General features: G+C 40.6%; 1 protein-coding gene across 1 annotated transcript; it reads right to left on the bottom strand.

The window, feature by feature from the left end:
- Window positions 1-6,080: 6,080 nt before the first annotated feature.
- jcadb (junctional cadherin 5 associated b) lies at window positions 6,081-12,572 on the bottom strand (the record flags this gene model as incomplete). Its single annotated transcript, XM_080861627.1, has 3 exons — window positions 6,081-6,091; window positions 6,305-10,194; window positions 12,247-12,572. 3 exons carry the CDS (start codon window positions 12,570-12,572, stop codon window positions 6,081-6,083), a joined length of 4,227 nt encoding a protein of 1,408 aa, XP_080717753.1.
- Between the last annotated feature and the right edge of the window lie 7,117 nt (window positions 12,573-19,689).

The following is a 19,689-nucleotide window of genomic DNA, read 5'->3' as shown; positions in this document are numbered from 1 at the left end:
CAGATGCGTAATCAATATACTTCAGTAATTTCAGTCAACAATGTTGCTGCCTTACACATCTGTTTTGGGTATATCTACACATTCATGACTTTTACTCTCATTTTTTTCCTATATAAAATGCATCTTTGTGGTTAGATACACACACAAGTAGGATTAATGTGCATTCAATAAAGGCAATGACCACTTACCTAACAGAAATCTATCCATTTGTCTGTTATTTTGTGGCCTTGGTAAACCAAAACATATTTTCCAGTTGAGAAAATGATCCTAAAATTTAAAAAAACTGGTTAAGAAATCATTTTATTACAATTGTGTTCATGGGAAGCTTTTTGCATGCAGAAAAATCCTGTTTACAGTCAGGAATACAAGTTTATGTGGACAGGCTGAAGGGTGGCAGAAAATGAGGGCAACTGTCACTGTGGCATTAATGGACTTACTTATTCCACATCCAGCACAGGCAAGCAGGCTTGACAGGTGTACAGTAATGACAGATATGTAGGCAACTTACTGAGAACTGGACTGACTCAGAGGCTGAGGCAGCTGTGATGGAGGGACAGCTGGAGATGGATGGCAGGGAGGTCTGCAGAACAAAGCCAGACTGTTTCATTCAAAGAATCCCAAGTACACAAAAAGACAAAAGAGAAGTGATGCTTTCCTTGATACAATGGGGAAGTGTATGAAGATTTGGAATAACCTTGCTGTTTGCATTATTTGGTGATTAAGTGAGAGTTACAGACAAAAAGAATTCTAATTACAACCATTACAAATCCCCAGCATTTACCAACAGTTTGTACATCACCTGACTGGACAGCAGTAATCTCAAACTGGTAGCTTTGGATCCAATGTGAACAGCATTCAGGGGAAATTTCAGATCATCCTTCTTTGCAGATATCCTTCATCTCAGCTGTATTCAGTGTAAATGCACATCTTAACGTCATTCTATTGGATTAAGGTTTTGGACGCTTCAAAAGACAGATTATCTTTATTTGAAGCCATTCTGAATTAGATTTGCTTCAATATTCAGGTTCATTGTCCATGCTGTCAATCCATACAAGACACAGAAGCTAGATGTGTGTGTGTGTGTGTGTGTATACTCTATATATACTATATATATATAGTATATATAGAGTATATATTAGTGACCTATTGTTTTTCTAGGCTCTTAATAATAAAGGTAGAGACAGCACTGCACAGTAGCAGTCAAAATATTTTAGCTACTGAATTAGCGTCATATAACTATATAAGGAAACACTATTCTAGCAGTACAGACTTTATAATTTAATTAAGTAGCAGTGTATTAGCCCCTAATGTACAACAATCAACAGTTTCGTTTAACTGAAGGCGTGCAGGTGTAATTTTTTTTATATATTTACCTGAGCTAGCTCTTATCAAGGTTACAGGCGGCCATTTTGAAAGTCCAACACTGGGAAAAGTACCACCTCAGTCTTTGAGACAACTTTCAGTTAAAAACGAGCACCAGAGAAAATGTTCAGAGTCATAGTAAGAAACAAAGGTAAGACCACGACAAACCTTTTCTCAAAAAAGTCCAAAATTCCAGTTTAAATGTCCAGAGAAAGCTAACTAAACTTTAATTAGCTTTCTGTAAATAACACTAACTATGGCATTTTACCTTTAAAGACTGGGAACTCTTGAAAGTGTGAAACAGGACTGAAATAAAACCTTTTACTGGTTTATTAATTATGGCCACATCCAGAGTAAAGTATATAAAAAATACTATACAGCTATACTGTGTAAGTAACCATTATACTGGCTAATATAGTGGAGGTCACCCTCCTGGTGTCAAAACGCTTTCATCTGTCAGTGTTTTTAATGTCGCAGCTGATCCTTGTAATTTAGCTTGCACTCCAAATATGGTAACTGTCAGAAGCTGCATGTAGCTTAAGAAACAACGCTGCAGTGCCTTTGTACGCTGTGCCCATGAACAAAAAACACCCACAGCGTAATGAAAAGACAGCCTACCTATATTGGGATCAATAAAGTATCATATAAGAGGAAGCAGTAATCTGACTTTTCACTCTCATCTTAGAAAAAAAAGATGGCACACAGAGGAAATTGAAGAGGATGGATGCCCTCCAAGTCTCCCAGAGAGCATGCTGGGAGGTTTTTACAAGGTTCAGCTCAAGTACCGTATTGTCTTTGCCAACGCTTTGATCCAGCAAGTGGAGCTCAGTGTGACAGTCTGGCATGGTAATTGGGCTGAAATTGCCAGCACACAAGTGAACATGTGTGAAAACACTCGCATATTTGTGCTTATACACGTATGCTTGCTTTCCATTGCCTTAGCATTGCTCAAAGAATAAAAGTCAGCTCTTTGAAAATGAAACATTTCCATAATAATGACTTACCCACTCAAGGAGCCCAGTTACTTGTGCTGATTTTCTCTCGTTTTCCATATTGCGGGACAGTGTCAGCAGCTGAGATCAGATGCCTCATGTGCAAGCTCTAAAACAATGTATACAAAGCCTGTATGGCAGCATCACCAACACACAATTTTCATTTTCTCAGATCACTTTTAGGATGTATAATTTAGCTCCAGAGATGAACCTGTAAAGGGGCCACCAATGTAAAAACTTTTTCCAAAAACCAACATGATATCAGAGTAATGGTAACTGTAACTGGTTCTGCTTTTATATACATAACTGGTTTCATTTGTAATATAAAAGACTTTATCATATATTGTATTTCATACATATGCACCCCTTATTATCTTTGCTCATGTCCTGGCGCATATGTGATATAAGTGCACATTTCTAAAAAAAAATAAAAAAAATAAAAATTGCATACATACAGACAACAGCAACTGTCACAAACACCATTTTCATGCAAAGAGTTTATTTATGAATCAGACTGCAGTATCATACAACAGTAGCACAATCATATGACTATGGATTATGCTCATATTTATAGATACAAAGATAAAGGCATGTCTTAAAAGAAAAAAAATGAATGAGTTCTCTTTTGATTTACTCTAAAAATAGCTTTTAAATACTTGGCATAGTTTTGTAAATTAAATTATGAAACATAATGTTTTGCCCACTGGTTTTACTATTGGAGTACCAAATGCAAATATACTTTATGAAAAACATTTTTTTTTCCTCCTCTCTCTTGCATTTCATGCAAGGAAGAAAAAAAAGATGTCAGTGAGTACAAAAAGCACTTAAATCTCATATGAAAATAGAAAATATTACAAGTGTGCATAATTACTTCATGTTGCACATAACCTGCAGTACAAAAAGTCAAACGACACTATGTTCAAGTGTACCTGACATGCCAATTATTGGGGGAGGGGGGCGTATGTACTGAAATAGCTATTTAAATGTTGTCAGGGGCAGTTTATACACCAGACTAAGGCGAGGCCCTTTAGTCTTCAGAATGAATTGAAAATGAGATGTGTTAGTAATTATGGGCGTGCCAGCTTGTCCTCCCTGTGATGCTGACTATGAGCTTGTCTTGAAGCACTGACCCTCCTCTCGTACTTATAATAAATTATGCTTTTTGTATTGTTTGAAGTTCACAGTTTTGGACTCAATGTTCCTACAGATAAACAGCATGAAGAGCAGAAACTATCCGCAATGCTACTGTACCTCTCCAGCCAGAGGGATGGCAGAACAGTAAGTTGTTGGTACAAACCTAAGGTATGAAACAGTGCTTAGTACGTTAATATTTGGCATTTCCTGGAGTGTAATGTAATGCACACATCATAAGGCGACGTGATTATTTCGGATTTACATGAAATGTTTGAAATACCAAGACAAAGGTCTGAGTTGATAAAAATGCTACAACTGCAAAATGCTACATAACAGTAAGTTGATGGTTAAACAGTGATGGATTCCTACAGATCTCTTAAATATGTTACACCAGTGAAACAGTCCTTTTATGAAAACAAAGAAAACCCACGTACCTGCAAACTTGTTTTAATCCAAAAGGCAATTTTTTCAATCATCGTTTAGCTTTAGACTCATAATTTAAAATTTATTTTAAAGAAACATTATGCAGATATGTGGTTTTTAGCCTAAAATTGCATCCTACATTGCATCTTTTAGTGCAATAAGCGTTAGTGACAGCACAACAATTTACACAAAATGAACACGCCGTGAGATGAAAGAAACGGAGGAAGAAAGGAGGCGGTTAGAAGGAAGAGGAAACGAAGGAAGGGTGGGAGGAAGGAAGGAAAAGAAAAAAATTCCCAATTTTATTTCTAAACATGTTTTTTTTTTGTGGAACCAACAACAGAACGATACATGATTCAAACTGGAAGACATACAAAGACAGAAATAAGACACAGGCCATGTCTGACCACCAACGTACAGCTGAGATGGATTGATGTGTCAAATATCACAAGGAGCGTCCAACACTGACTCTGTTAGCATGTGAAAGAGCACTATCAAACAGGAAATCATGGCACAATCAGAAAGTTTCCATCAGGTTTAACTCCTGCAGTGATGAACCCTTTTGCTCACTCAAACCAAAATCGTGTGATCAAGGCACACCACAGGGCCATCCCTCCTTATACCGCTCTGTTAAGATTTTAAAGCACTAGAAAATTATGTATACTCTCAATATGATACTATACACTTGTATGATACTTTCAGCTTGTTATAGGTGTGGAGAAATAAAATGTCATGGTTAAATACAAAATTTCTCTTAAAATATTTAAAATATACTTTATTTTGTACATTATGCAAACTGATTAACAATTTGATGATAACAAAAATAAATATTCCGTGAAATGTCGCCTCTTTGCGAAACAGATGTATGAACATAGATATATAAATAGATATATCTATATCTATATATATATCATGAAGTAAAGCACCCACCCCCTGTTAAGCGCCCCTATACCCTGACACGAATCCATTTCCCTGTAATATGATCTCAATGACACGTTCACACTTAAGACTCCTGACAATGGTTCCTACAGGTAGCTCCACTACACCACTGACCTGTTTTTACAATATTGCTCTACATATCTTTTTTTTTCTTGTTGTTGTTCTAAATTCCTATATCGATCTTTAATGTTTATCAAGGTTGCTTAAACCATCATTTAAACTCAATCTGTGCCCTTATTGCTTCCTGAAATTACCTGGAAATGGGAGCTATAGATTGAACTTGATCAGGGGACTAATCAGAGACTTCACCTTATCCAACCAGGAATCGCACATCTAGTTAAGAAAGGCAACTCTCCCCCTCTAAAGTAGGGCCAATGTTATCTTATAGTTTACTGATCTGTCATGCCATGTGGTATAGAGTCACTCTTCACTGAAGAGCTATGGTTGCAGAGTTATGGTTGCAGTGTGTACAAAAGCAATGAGAAAGGGCACAATGTCATTCAGTTGTTTTTTGTTTTTTTTAAAAAGAAAGGCTGATTTATCTCATCTGAAAATCAAAACAGTTCTTTAGCCAAAGACAGTGATGTCCAGTTCTAAAACAGCTGTCGCCTTACCACAATCAAATACGCAGGTTATTTTGGTGTAGTTTAAATGCAACAGAACATGTTTGTGACAATAAACCCCTCTATGTCTACATTAGGTTAAACATAAACACTTACATTCATAATCCTCAACAACTCGCCCGTAAACAAACAGAAACGTTCAGGTATGCGAAAAATGTTTTCGCTGCGGACATTTTCAGAAATTCTAGTATGCACGACAGAATTGCATAATGTCTGCCAATGAGAAAAGCATAGGGAGGATAGAATAGAAAGGACAAGCCGCTACAAGACTAACTAGTAGAAACCCTATAAGAGGATGGGGTTGGGGATGGAGGACGGATGGGGTAGTGGGTAGTCAGTTTGGGAAGGCTGGGGTGGGATTCTGGGTGGAAGTTGCCCCACAAGTTAAAGAGGCACCTCCCTTTGGCAGTGGAACAGCACTCTTAGTAGTCAACGCAGCGCCGAGGGTGAGGGTGTACACAATGCTCTTGTCGGACAAGAAGGCAATTTCAGTGTCAAGATGAGATGAAGGCATTCTAGTAGGCAGCCAGGTCACAGTGTTGGAGCTAAAAACCTCAGATGGAGATGGTGGACGCAGTCTTTCTACACTGTCTCCCCTCGGCTGGGATCATTGGGGTTCTGGGACATGAGGAAGAAAGATATTTATTCACAAAGGAGTATTTTTTTAGCAAAAATCCATTATCTTATGAATCAAAATTGTCTAATTGGGCAAAGGTTTTCAAGCTCCAAAATCAGGAAAAATGACAAAACCGCATAAAAAAAAAAGTAAACTCTCTTATCATCTTTACATCCACCAGGCTTCACTTCTATGCCATTATAGGCAATAATTACCTGAGAGAGGTGACTCCTGTTCATCTTGCAACACTGTCTCGGGGCTCTCCTGTGAGTTGGTGACCTCTTGCTCATTGTCTTTGTCCATATGAGGAGCAGGGTCGAACTCCTCTGCTTGTTCTTCCTTGCCCTCCCCTTCTGCCTCTGTCTCCCCTTCCCCAGAGTCAGTACTCCTGATGCTTAAGCGCCTCACACGATACATAACATCCACATCTCTCATCCGGGCGAGTCGCTCAACTGCCACCCGACCTGGAGAAATAGCCAGTTTGTTCTGCAATGCTTCAATTCGCTGTGAGGGGCCCTTGCTCCTCCGCTCACCCTCCAAGCTAAGAGATAGTCTGCGGTCTAGGTTCGGGGGAACGGAAAGTGGCAGTCTATCAGGCGGAAACTCAGGTAACCCAGGGAGGTCTCGCCCTAGATGAGTCCGTAGACCAAGTCTATGCTCTGGGAGAGCAAATGGCTTCTTCTCTTGCTCCTGCTTGTCAACTGGCGTTGCATTGTCTTGTTCCTCAGTTTTCACTTCAGCTGTCTGTTTGCCTGCACTGCCTTCAGGTGTTTCTCCTGCAGTGGCTTCTTTATCTTCTGATTTTTCTTCCTCAGTTGCTGTTTCATTAACACTCTGTTCCTCTGTGACTTGGGGGTCTGTAGGCTGATCAGCTGCTAATACTGTGGCTGCAGAGGAGAGATCCTCTGTGGCTCCATCCACTGGTATGCTCTCAGCAGGATTAACTATGCATAAATTGTCCAAGTTTTCTGCCTGAGCATTGTCTGTTTTTTCACCCTCTCCCACATTCTCCTGTGTCAGTGAATGCTGCTCTGTTTTTTCAGCACACACTTCAGACCCTGACTGATTTGAACATGATGCATTTGGCTCCTCTATTTTTGTATCTTCTGATGGACTTTCTAATGCAGTGCATTGTGGCGGACTGCCATTTTGATTGGCCGAGCTGTCTGAGCTGTTCTCCTCGTGAAGTGGAGGCAATGGACCCTGTCTCATCTGATTCTCAAGCTCTCGTTTACAAATAGGACACTCCTCCTCTGATTCAGCACTGAGATCTTGAAGAGTCTCTGTGTCATTAGGTCTGGAATGGCCTGCGGATGCTTTACTGGCATCCGATGGGTCTCTAGACTGACGCAAAGTCTGGCATATGTCTTCATAATCTGGAGGACTAGTGAGTGTAGAGGCATCCTGCATGGGCTGTCTGTCTGCCCATGGCACCTCAGCTGCTGTGGTGTGCGTTGTTGGACTAAAGTCACAAAGAGGTGTTTCGATAGGTTCATCTGGCAGGTCTAATTTTACTGTCCTGCCATCGTTGCTCCTTCTGCGTGAAAGATGCGCAACAACCCTGTATTCTCTGAAGCCCGTCTCCCGAGGTGGCACCGGGAGCTCCTCCCTAAGCTGCTTGCTGAAGGTTACCGACTTTGTTGCAGGCCTGGAGAAGGCGCTCTTCACTTCCCTGTATTCTGGGTCAACAGACCAGCTTACTGCACTGCGCCTAAGGCTGCTGGGCTTGTTGAGAGGTTCTGATGTCAGTCGGATTTTGATACGCTCAGGGATCTGGACGGAACCGTTTGGGACTTTATTGCTGGCAGTACCTAGCTCCAAGATGTCTTTGTAGGCCTCGTTAAGGTCCTCAATGCACTTGTCAACACTGGGCTGTTTGCTGCTCTGTTGCTGCTGCTGATCCTGGACTTCTTTTTTAATGGTCTCCAGCTCTTTGACTGCATCCCATGGTCGCTGGGTGGCCGGTTTCAAAAGGAACGGTTCAAATTTCTCCTGTCCTGTGTTTGCTGCTGGTTTGATCTCCTCCACATTTCCTGAGGGTGGTACTGCTGGCTGCTGAGCTGTGCTCTTGTTCAGCTGGTTGGAGAAGGTGGAGGTCAGGGAGAAGGCGCTGTTGCTTGAAAGTTTTAGGCTCTTCACTCCCTTTATGGGAAAACTGAAGGCAGTGCCCACTACTCCGCCGCTATCAGGGGTTACTTCGGTGCCAGGAGGAACAGGGTCTTGTTGTGCTTCCTTGTTTTCAGGGCCAGCTTTTCGGGCCTCTGGGCTAGTTTGTGTCTCCTGGTCTCGATACTGGTTTGCAGGCCAGGATCCTGACAGCTTCAGCTCCTTGTAATGATTTATTTTAGGGGGTCTACAGGGTAGTTTTTTAAACATTTTGCTGCTTGCTCTACTGCTCGTTTTGCTGCTCGCTATGCTACCAGTTAGTGCTTGCAGCTCAGCTTCAGCTGAAGATGTGCTTTGGAGACTTTGGTTTGTTAAATGGCCAGTTTTGTTGCCACTGGGACTGTCAGCTGGGTCTGGCGACTTCTCGTTGTTATTATTCTGATCACGAATTGTCCCAGTGAGCTGCGGAGTAACAGGGACAGACACCAAACAAAAAATTGTTTCACTAAGCCTCTTTTTAAGATTCTTGGTTTTGTCTTTCTCCGGTGGTTCAGGTTGCTCTGCCTTTTTTACTTCTGTCACAGTTTCAGATACACCCTGGTCAGCCGGCTTACATGGAGGTGGCGGTGGTTTACCCAGAATAGATGAAGGTAAAAATGGAGTACGGGTTTGCTCAGAAGCTACACTGTCACTTTTTTTTATTCCCCTGTTGGGCCATCGATTACTGCTGTCGCTGTCACCGGGAGCTGTTTTTCGGGTTTCGGTATTGAGAGCTGGCCCCTGTTGGGGAGGAAAGGCACTATCATGTGTAGATTGTCCTAAAATCTTAGCGGACGGAATCTCTTTGTTGATGTTGCGCATCTTGTCTATATCTGTTAGAGAATTTCCGCCAGGCCCTCCTGAGATTTGTTTTGCTCTTGAGTCTTCAGTGGGTAACTGTCGGGCATGACCTGGTTGTTCTTCATGTCCAGAAGAAAGTACCTGTTTTCGATAGGACGCACTACGTTCTCCATAAGGTTCCAGCCAGGAACTACTTGCCTGTCTGTAAAACCACCTTCCGGGATCTGAGCTTGGCATCTGCAAAGCTTCTGCCCTCCATCTTAAGTTTGCCATTTCATTGCGGTTAACTGAAACTGCTCTTGGGGGTAGGGCTCTTCTATAAGATGGGGGTGGGATGTAGCCAGGAGGCTCCATTCCAGTGATGGCAGAGTGTTGTGCGAAATAGTCTTGTCTTAGGTCCCCACCCCTTGGATAATAGATAGGCCTGTCTTTTTGTTTGACACCCTGGTCAATAGCAAGCATTTCTGCGCTACCCCTAGTCTGCTGGTGAATCTCGTATGATGGAGGCTTTAAAGGCCTGCTGAACCTGGGCTTTGGTAAAAGTGCAACATGGCTGCTTGGCCCAATACTCCTACCCCACCGGTCCCGGCCGCCGCCATAGATGTACCTACTGTATGGCCCAGAGAAGACAGTGCTGCTTATCCTCTGTCTATCAGGTAGACTAGGCCTTGATGGAATGAGCTCTCTGCTGTCACGTCCATCAGGTGACAAAACTCTGGGAAGAGACTGAGACTTTGCTTTAGTTCTAGGGTGAAAAAAACCCTCCGGTGTCCTCAGTCGGTAGTAGTGGTCCTGAGCCCACCGTTCCCCATCCCCATCTGACAGCTGCCTTCCCAGGCCCACAGCAGGCCTCCATTCCTCTGTTCCAAGGCTCTGGCACTTCCTCTCCCCAGTCACTCTCAACTGACCAGGTCCTGCATCTGGGTCCCTTAGCCAGGAAATGTCCTCCCATAGCTGCTGCGCTTGCCTCTCTGCCCTGTATTCCTCTGCTGTGATCAGGGCCTGTGGCCTCCACGCTCCAGCAGAGGCCCTCAGCTCCCTGCCATCAGCATAGTCCAGAAGGATGCTGAAGTCCTGACCTCGCCTCCGCCAGTAGGAAACATCCCTATCGTCATGGCTCAGCGGCTCTGAATAAGTCAAACTGGGAACATCGTAGAACCTATAAAAGAAAAAATCTCAGTGTTAATAAAACAATCTAATCTTTTAACAGTGTTTCTTTCATTACAGAGGTTATTAAATGAGTTGCGGCTAAACAGCATCAGAACCATCAGGCTGCGACATACAGACAAAGAAAAAATTATCTAGAATGAAAGGAGTTAATACCTAAAACATATTTCACAATATTGTATTATCTCAGTCTATTTGATAATAGATTAAAACAATTTCATCCACTTGAAATGTGATCACTGGTAAATATTAAAAGAGGCATGCCCATGCCAGTCCCAGACATGTGCTTTTGCTTTGCCAGTATAGGTGTTCCAAACAACCTAATCAAAGAGGGCCAGCACATATGAGCCAGAAATGCTTAAGTCAGCAGCTCCAAAGTCCCCTGAAGACATCACAAAATTGCAATGCTACTGCAATATGATCTGCATATTAAATTGTGCTGACCTTATCTTGGAAACTGGTCATCTGGATGGCAAATACCACTCTTTAAAAAAAAAAATCTGACGCAAAAGAGAAAGTGGCTCTGTCCCTCTCATTATTTTATCACATACTTTAGGAACCATTTTGGCCTACAGTACATATAAAAACCTTTAAACCAAAAATACAATAAACTTTAAACCTGCATTACTGTGTTACACCCAAAGTGAAAGAGTAAACTAGAAAAAGAGCCTTTTTTAATTGTTTCTCATGTAAGTATGCATGAGCAACAATCATCCAACCAAAATCATTTGTATAATTTTAAAAACGCTTGATGAAACTAATATGAAATGGCAACTGTGTGACGAGTTACTGTTGGCAGGTTCACAACAGTGGTTCCAGTACAGTGTGATAAAGCACTGCTGCCTGGAGATAAATTTAGTTCTGGTCCCATAATCACCTCTTGGGTTTGGGATAAGGCCGTAGTGCATGCTTGCGCTGCTAAAACAATTATTTTAGATAAAATATATTACTGAAAATATATATATATATTTAATGACAACGCATCTAAAAAAAAAAAAGTCTATGTACACTGAGGGATTTTCCATTACACTGAATTTTAGGATTTTTTTTAATTAATTGTCATCAATAAATATTCCCCGGGTCATCACTCACATAAATGCACATTCTTAGACGCCCTGATGACAGCTGATCATAATGAGGGCGGGACTGCAGGCTTAAATGCTTGTTGAAATTCAATTGTAACCATCAGTTCTTTCAGAAAAACATATTAACTACATTTTCCCAGTGTAATTATAAAACTGTTTCATGCAAAGAATCATCTGTATATATATATATATATATATATATATATATATATATATATATATATATATATATATATATATATATATATATATATATAAATATGTATGCTTGATTATAAATATGTGTAATAGTTTTTAAAACGTAACATCACAAAAAGAAGACTGAATAAACAATTAGCCTCCGTCCAGTATCTGCAGTGCACTAAATCCCTGTTAGTCATTGTACTCATTCATTTAAGCAGCAAAGTCAATGGATCATCCTCAGCAGCATATGCTACTGTATGGCTGAGGGGAGCTGCGCTGTGCACACTTGCCCAGCAACATGCTTACATCACAGAGCACGTGCTGGGCGTGATTCAGTGTGCCAGTGTTTACAGTGGAGTGATTACGCGCCTGTCTTGAGGCATGTTCAGTCCTCCTCAGTTTGCTCTCTGTCTAGTGCTGCTGTTTACATCTGCCTGCCGGGTGGAGGCTGTGTAGATGATTCCAGTGCCTGGGTGGGCTCCACAGAGATGCAAACCATATCTCTGTGCAGGCATGTACACAGCTCAAACGACTGCAAAGGCACCTTTCATAATTCCTCATATCCCAGCATAAGATATGTCAGTAGTGCTGCTGCAGCCACAGTGTTCTGCAGCTCTGGAAGGAAGGGAAGAGGAGGAGAAAAAAACCCTGCGCAGTGCAGACTCAGTTTTGCATGCAATACTGACAGGCCCCAGTGAGAAGTGGGGGGAGGAAAGAGAGGGAAAGGGAAGGTGCAGGGCGTGGGGGATTGCAAAAGAGAGGGAAAAAACACTCACCCACTATCTGTAGCAAGAGAATCACCCAAGGGCTGAGTGTCACCTAGGATACCGATGCCGATTTCTTTTCTCCTTTGGTTCCTATCCCCACTCTCAATGTCTATGCTGTGGTAGCCCTTCACCAGTGCCTGCCTGCTGCCATAGATGCCAGTGATAGATGCCCCCCGGTCTGCCTCATACCCGTTCAGCGTCCCCCGGCCAGCCCTGTTGTCCACAAGTTCACGCTGGCAATCAGCAGGGCGCTTGTCAAAAGGCGTGGCAGACGGAGGGTCGCTCTTCGGCAATTTATATCCGTGCGAAATGAGAAGGTCCTCCACGCTGTACATGGTGGTGTCTCTCTCACTTCTGGGCAGGAGGGCAAAGGTGGGTGTGTTGCCTTATGCGCAGTGCTGCTGGTGGAAGCTGGAGCACGGCTGCTCAGCAGAGGCCATCACTAAAGAGAGGACAAGGGAAGAGGTAGAAGAGGATTATTTCTGCATGCAACTATATCTGAGAGGAGCCACTTTCGTAAGAAAGAAAAAGGGTGGCATTCCTTGTCAAAATGTGTTTAAACTACTTCAGCACATGCTATATTGACATCTCCACAAGTCTTTTCTTAAAATTAAACACTAACATGAGCTAAACATGAATTTTTCTCCCAGACATGATCCTGCTTCTGTCGGCAACCCCGGATGTACAGCCACAGTTTTAAAGGTGAATTTAAAGCTCACTATCTGAACACTGAAAAAGTCTATAAACCAGAAAGTGTGTGTTATGAGCCACACCCCTTGTTCTTTCCAATGACATTTTATCAACTTTCCCAAAGTGCCTGAAACCATTATCTAATGTAACAATTGCCAAATTGAGAATTGTTCTCATCCTATTAAACCACTGTTTACATAATGATTTCTCTACCCTTTGTCAGACAGCAGTGCAGTGGAAAATTTGATAACCGCAAAGCAAGCAGGTTTTAGGTGGAATATTCGTCATCAGTCATGACAAGCACTTATTGTTCTCCAGAGACTCAGAGCAAGCAGTTATCTTAAAAGAAACTGCAACATATTCTTATATATTAAGTTATAAGAGATTAAATACCTCACCGTACAATCAGTCAGTTTCAAATATGCTTAAGTAATCACTACCAGTGTTGTTGCATCATATATCTGCCTTCTTGCTAACTTATTAGTGCTGCACACCACTCCCATATGCCATCAGAAAAAGGAAAATACTGGGTATTATATACCCAGTATAAAATAATCTACACAATATATACTTTCCCGCATGCCTGTGCTGTGTGTGAGCACACACAGTGTGAAGGTTGCCAGATTTCTTACATCCTAATGGCATCAGAAAAAAATTTGATGCATTAATGGCGTTTGATTAAATTGATTTAGGTCTTGACTCTTAAACTATAGTTCAAAGATGAAGTCTGAGTTGCAGCGTCAACAATAAAAAATTATGTGAACTTTAAATAAAAATGTGAACGTTAAAAAAAATTAAAAAATTTTTTTAAAATACTAACAGTATTTTAATGTTTTAACTTTTACTGCTCTGATTCCAGTCGCTTATTATCATGTATGTTCTTTAATTTCTCTTAGATTTCTCTTCCCTAGAAAAAGGCCCCAATGGTCACATCATATTGTCTTTTTTTCATATATATTCTCTCACAAAGACATTGCTGGCTTAAAAATCAACCAAGCCCCAAACTTTCTAGATCACCATGCAAAGGTATAGCCATCGTCACAAATCAGCAAAAAAAGCAAAAAAAACATTTCTCGGTTTTCCAAAACTCTCTCATAATGTTGTGGTGGTTAATTAATTTCTATAAAGCAGAATACTTTGATGAGTTTTATAAAGCATAAAAAGGCGATTATTTTCATTAACAAGTTAAATGATGATTACCGTCTAAGTAAATCAACAATTTACGAGTGTGGAAAATGTCAGAAAATGGCCAGAAATGCCCATTAGGCTCAAGCCTGGTGTCATAGTATAGAGTATGAATAACATTTAAATTCCCATGATATTCTGAGTAATGATGAGTATGACATTTAAATGATTTAGACGCTATTTTTCACATGGCGTGTTTAGATTATCACACACTAAATCACAAAGGTGAGTCTTCGACTTACTTGTTCTGTTAGAAAAATCGAGACAAATAAAAAAAGAGAAAAAAAAGCAGAAACTGGGGAGTTTAGTCCTAAAAATGTCTTAAAAACTTATTCTAACATGACAGTACTTCAGTACAAAACCAGTTATTTATTTTTAGCTCAAAACAAACAGCAACAAGTAGGAAATAAATAAGACTGCTTTTGTATTGGTGCTCGAATGTAATGTAAATTTCACTGTCTGTTAGTTTGTTCATTTGTTTGTGTGTACATGTGAATGCACAACCACACCTGCCTGTCTGATATATTAATTAGTGGTTGTAACAGTCTGTCCTGTATGGAAGCTTGTTTCTGCCTCTAAAAAAAAAAACAAAAAACAAGTATCTATAACTCGAAATTTCGAGTTATTTTCTTGAAATTTTGACTTATTAACTCGAAATTTCAAGAAACGTAACTCCAAATTTGGAGAAACAAATTTCGAGTTACTTTTCTTAGAGTTTCTTAGAGTTAGCTCTGCCAATCAGTAATCTACGTGAATGATGTCACTTTCTTGTTACCCGGAAGCACATGGCGCAGAGTAACGCACACTCAAAACCGGATCGCAACAAATTGGCGCTTTCGCAAGTACGTTTGCTGATAGTAACGCCATGTGATTCAGCTAATAACACAAGGATTTCATCATTTTTGAAGCCACGCTGAAAATACTCAGCAATTTGTGCATTCATGACTGAATGTAATAATGGTAGCTTAGCTGTAGCATTTGTACCTGAGGGCGTCAGCTTCCGGGTAACAAGGAAATGACGTCATTCACGTAGATTACTGATTGGCAGCGCTAATTCAAAATTTCGAGTTACTTTTGTCAAAATTTTGAGTTAATAAGTCAAAATTTTGAGTTAATAAGTCGAAATTTTGAGAAAATAATTTCGAGTTATGAATCCTTTTTTTTTTGTGGCAGAAACGGGCTTCCATAGTCCTGCCTGCAGATGACAACGGATGGCTTATAAAACATTAACAGAGTGATCAAAGGCTTTGCACACAGTAGCATTTTGGCAAATCATAGACTTGAATAGTGGCTCACTTTCCATTATGAAGGTGTCACTTAAAGGACAAGTGTGCTGTTGGATCAAAGATGTTGGTGTTAAAATATACTTATATACACAACTCATCTGGGAATTGATCATAGCCAAACACATTTACTTATCTCTGTGCTGGAAACTGCTGAATTGCAGCTCCATTAATGTTTATATTAACATAGATTAAGGGTGGAGGTCATGTGACAAAGTAAAAAACAAAAGAATTAATCTAAATCAAAGATGTGCAGACAGAGTAACATCTGACCGATAATAGTTTGCAAGGCACAAACACTGCATTTACAGGGTCTCCATGGACGTTATCAGAAAATTGTGCAGTGTGCGAGAGAAAAATGCACTTTTTTATAACTTTTAATAAAACTATATTATTTTCATCATATATAAGATGAAAATAAGCTTCTTTATATTAGTGATGCATCTTGACTCATCTCAGAAAACGGACAATTGCTGCTTTTCTTCTATCCAAAACATTATGACTATGTCATAAAAGGCCATCACATATCTTTTAATCTTACAATCCGAGATTTTTTTCTTTCTTGTTTTTTGGAAGCAACTCAGTATTCTCAATAAATATTAGAGCTCAGTCAACAAAGGCTTTTTAAGACCAATACTGGCACCAATATTTTTTGCAATTAAAAAATTGTATATTCCAATCAGCTGATACATTTTTTTCTTTCTGCAGACACACAAAACCTACAGAGATTTCCCTAATATTTCTTATTTGAAGTTGTTTATTCACTTGTTTACACTTTGCTTGGGTCAGCTGGCTGTTGTGTTTTTGGTGTTTGAAATATTTTTTGCCACAGGGAAGCTTTAGAGTGCCCTCTGCTGAACAACCCTTTTAACATGGTTGAAGGTAGCTTCACTCATCTCCTCTTTACTTTTTAAATTTAAATTTATTGGCTGATATTGATAAATCATGAAATATCTAATATCAGCTGATAATCAATTTAAGTCCACATATAAACACTACAGCTTTGTACAGGTTTTGTTTTTTTGTTTTTTTGTTTTTTACATCAAAGGGTGTTAAAGACAGCTTAAGAGAGAAAATTGTATCATTATATTATTTCATTCTCAAGGAATCAGTTTGAAATCCATCTGGGAAGCTAAAGCTTGCAAATCTCTGCCTTTTTTCATTAAAATTATTTAATTCATTCTAAATATACTTGATTGATATATCAGCTTAATGGTTTTGGTTTGCTGACAAGTAAGATGGCATTTAACAAGGTCAGCTTGATGTATTATCTGTTGTGTAACATTCATTTTATATTAAATATTACAAAATAGCGTCAGTGACAGCTAAAAGTAAGTTTCATTTATTACAACAAAATCTTGTTTACAATGCCAAATTGTTTTTTTGTTTTTTTAAATTGTGTCAATATCAGCCCTGTATTTATTCTATTACTTTTTCGTTCATTAATTTAAATGATAAAATAATTTATTTAGCTCCAAACTGGACTATGGTTACATAAATAAGCACGCTCTAACAATATTTTGAATTGTAATTACTTTATTAGTGCAATGTTACTGTAGGACACCCAGCACGCATTCCATAAAGAATCACTGCATTCAAATCATTTGGAAAATTCTTCTTTTCCTCTTTTTTCCTCTTGACCTTAATGTGACCTTAACATTTTCCCTCCATAACTTTGTCCACTTTGCAGTTAGGAGTTACCCCTGGTGTGGGAGCTTATTTTATACTGTACTATTCAGTGTAATGCTTCATATCAGCCCAAATCCTGCGGGATAATTAATGCTGTCCAGATGCAAAGAGCCCAGCAGGAAATCCCCACTTTAAAACCACACTGTATGGGACCATATTTTCAAGGACAACAGGAGTGAAAATTGATTAGCCAATTTATTAATGTCATTGAAACTTCACTGACTAAACAAGGCTAAACAGAGCCCAAAATAACATTCAAAATCAGCATGCTGAAATCTATTCTGATGTAAAAGTCCTCCAACTATTACTGGCTCTTCAAGTGGAGCGAATAGGTAGTGTGGTTAATGCAGCAAAAATCAACTCGAGAGCTTCTTGAATCAGCCAAATCCAGATCCGTGAGGACGGGCTGATATAGAAAAGTAGCTTCCTTTAACACAGAGTTTTATCAGAGAGAACCAGAGCGAGCTAGACACATGGTGGCTCTTTTTTGACAAGGTCACAGCTCCAAATGATTGCAGTGGAAATATGGCACGAGACTTTTTTTTGCATAGCAACAACAAAACTATGATTAATAATCACAACAAAGATATATTTTTTAACATAAACATCACTGATACACCAATGGGTATGAAAGGTTTGTGCCAGGAAGATGAAAAAGTAAGGTCAGCTAATGTAAAAGTTGCTGCTGAGGGTCATTCGTTAGCTGATAACGAGAGAAGTCCTTTTTCTGCTTTTGGAAACATTGAACAATTTTTATGTGAGGACTGTCTGTTGATAACTTCACTGTCTGAAAAACATAACTTTAACTTGGAGGCTGGTGCATGAATTCACTTCTAACTTAATAAATCCAATCTCACTGACCACCCTCCCACCTAAAAATCCTCCAGGAACACCCCTCCACCCGCCACCACCACCCCTCGGTGTGCAGCCAGGCCTGGAAGACTGCATGCACAGGTAGTGGTTACTGTAACGCATCAGCACTAGCAGGCAGCACCACCCTAACTGCTAAGGGAGTGTACCTACATCTTACCTAGTGACAGGGAAAACACAGCGCCACAGATCAGCCTAATCATTAAAAAAAACTGCTTAGCCTATGCAAACTCATTCAAAACACAAGTTCAGCACGTTTGCAATTAAGAGCACCCTGTGATAACTATGTCCATCAGATTCTCCGGGGAAAAAAACATCTCCCTCACCATCATTCTCCCTGGATAACTCACTGTATGAATGAATCATGATTAAAATAGAGCCGTTTTATCATAACACACAGTTATCAATAAAATATCAAGGTTGTGATAGATAGACGGATGCATTGTGCATTATGCATACAGCATGACCTATTATAGCCCTGCTATAGCCTACTGCAGCGTTATATGGCACAGCCTACATAAAATTGACTGCTATGAAATGATTTTTCAAATCAGCTCCCAGTAGGCTACCTGCTTCACCCAGTGCCGCAAGTCCAGCGCCTTCCAGAGAGAGGAAGGGGGGGGGGGGGGGGGTAAAAATCCTCCACCTGCACGCACCTTGAGTTGAATATATAGTCAGCGGTCATGTTTTGACGAAAGCCGCTTGGCCAAATTATAACCCCATTGCAAAAAATTCCCCGAGAAATGCACGCAGTAAAGCAGGGAGCGCACATCCCCGCCTCGCTGCCAGCACCAGCGGCGGCTCGGCGCTGTTCTGTCGAAGGGCGAACATTTTGAGGTGTGTGCAAGTTGACGCGCGGTTAACGAGGAGGTTTTGCAGATGCGAGTGTTTACCAAGACCCGCTGCCCTGCGCTACCACGAAGGCTACGTGAGCCACACACACAAAAAAATAGAAAAAGAAAAAAAAAGGATAAGCAACCCCTCCCTAGAAATCTACCAGTGTCGGCAAAGCGGGAACCAGCGTGCTGCAAGGATGCCATAACACTGCAAAAACAGAATAAGGGCGTAGCAACAGAGAGACGCATACCTGGGAAGATGCTTGGCGCCGCCGTTGCAGTTCCCCTGCGCCCAGCTTCAGCTGCTGAGACTGAGAGCACTGCACAGAGCCTGAGCCGAGCATGCCTATTGGTAGGCAGAGACGCGCTGGTTGCTGGCTGCCTGGACTGGGCTCTCCTCACTACAGCTGAGGTGGGGTGGGCTCCTCACATGCAGGGAGCTAGAGAAAAGGGATGTCAGAATGGTTTCTTCCAAACTGTTTCTCCTAACTTTCCTTTTTTTTTTTCATAGCAACACTCTTTTTTTTTTTCATTCAGTGCTGCTTATAGGCTTGAATGATAAGTACAGACTTAAGGAGTGTGAGGTCTGTCTCCCACTGCCACAAGTGTTTAATGCACTAAATGTTGAAGGAGCCACACCTTTTATGTTTCTGCAGGAAAGGTCAGACACTGCTTGTGCTGAAGTTTGCTGCATTGCTAAACCGATTTGCAATTACCGCTCTATCTTTCCCAGTTTTCCCATATTTTGTTTGTATTGATACCCATGCGTCCCTTTGCCATTAAGTTTTAGATGTGCAGTATGGCAGCGAGCAGTACCGCACCCTTGGTGATGTTGATGACTCGTCACTGTGTGTGTGTCCCCCTCCCATCCAATGCCAAGACAGCTTGGCTAATTAAAT

Source organism: Rhamphochromis sp. 'chilingali' (assembly GCF_963969265.1).
Source record: "Rhamphochromis sp. 'chilingali' genome assembly, chromosome: 16".
Lineage (NCBI taxonomy): Eukaryota > Metazoa > Chordata > Actinopteri > Cichliformes > Cichlidae > Rhamphochromis > Rhamphochromis sp. 'chilingali'.
Note: the sequence above shows the minus strand (reverse complement) of the source record. Positions and strands in the feature narration are given on the sequence as shown.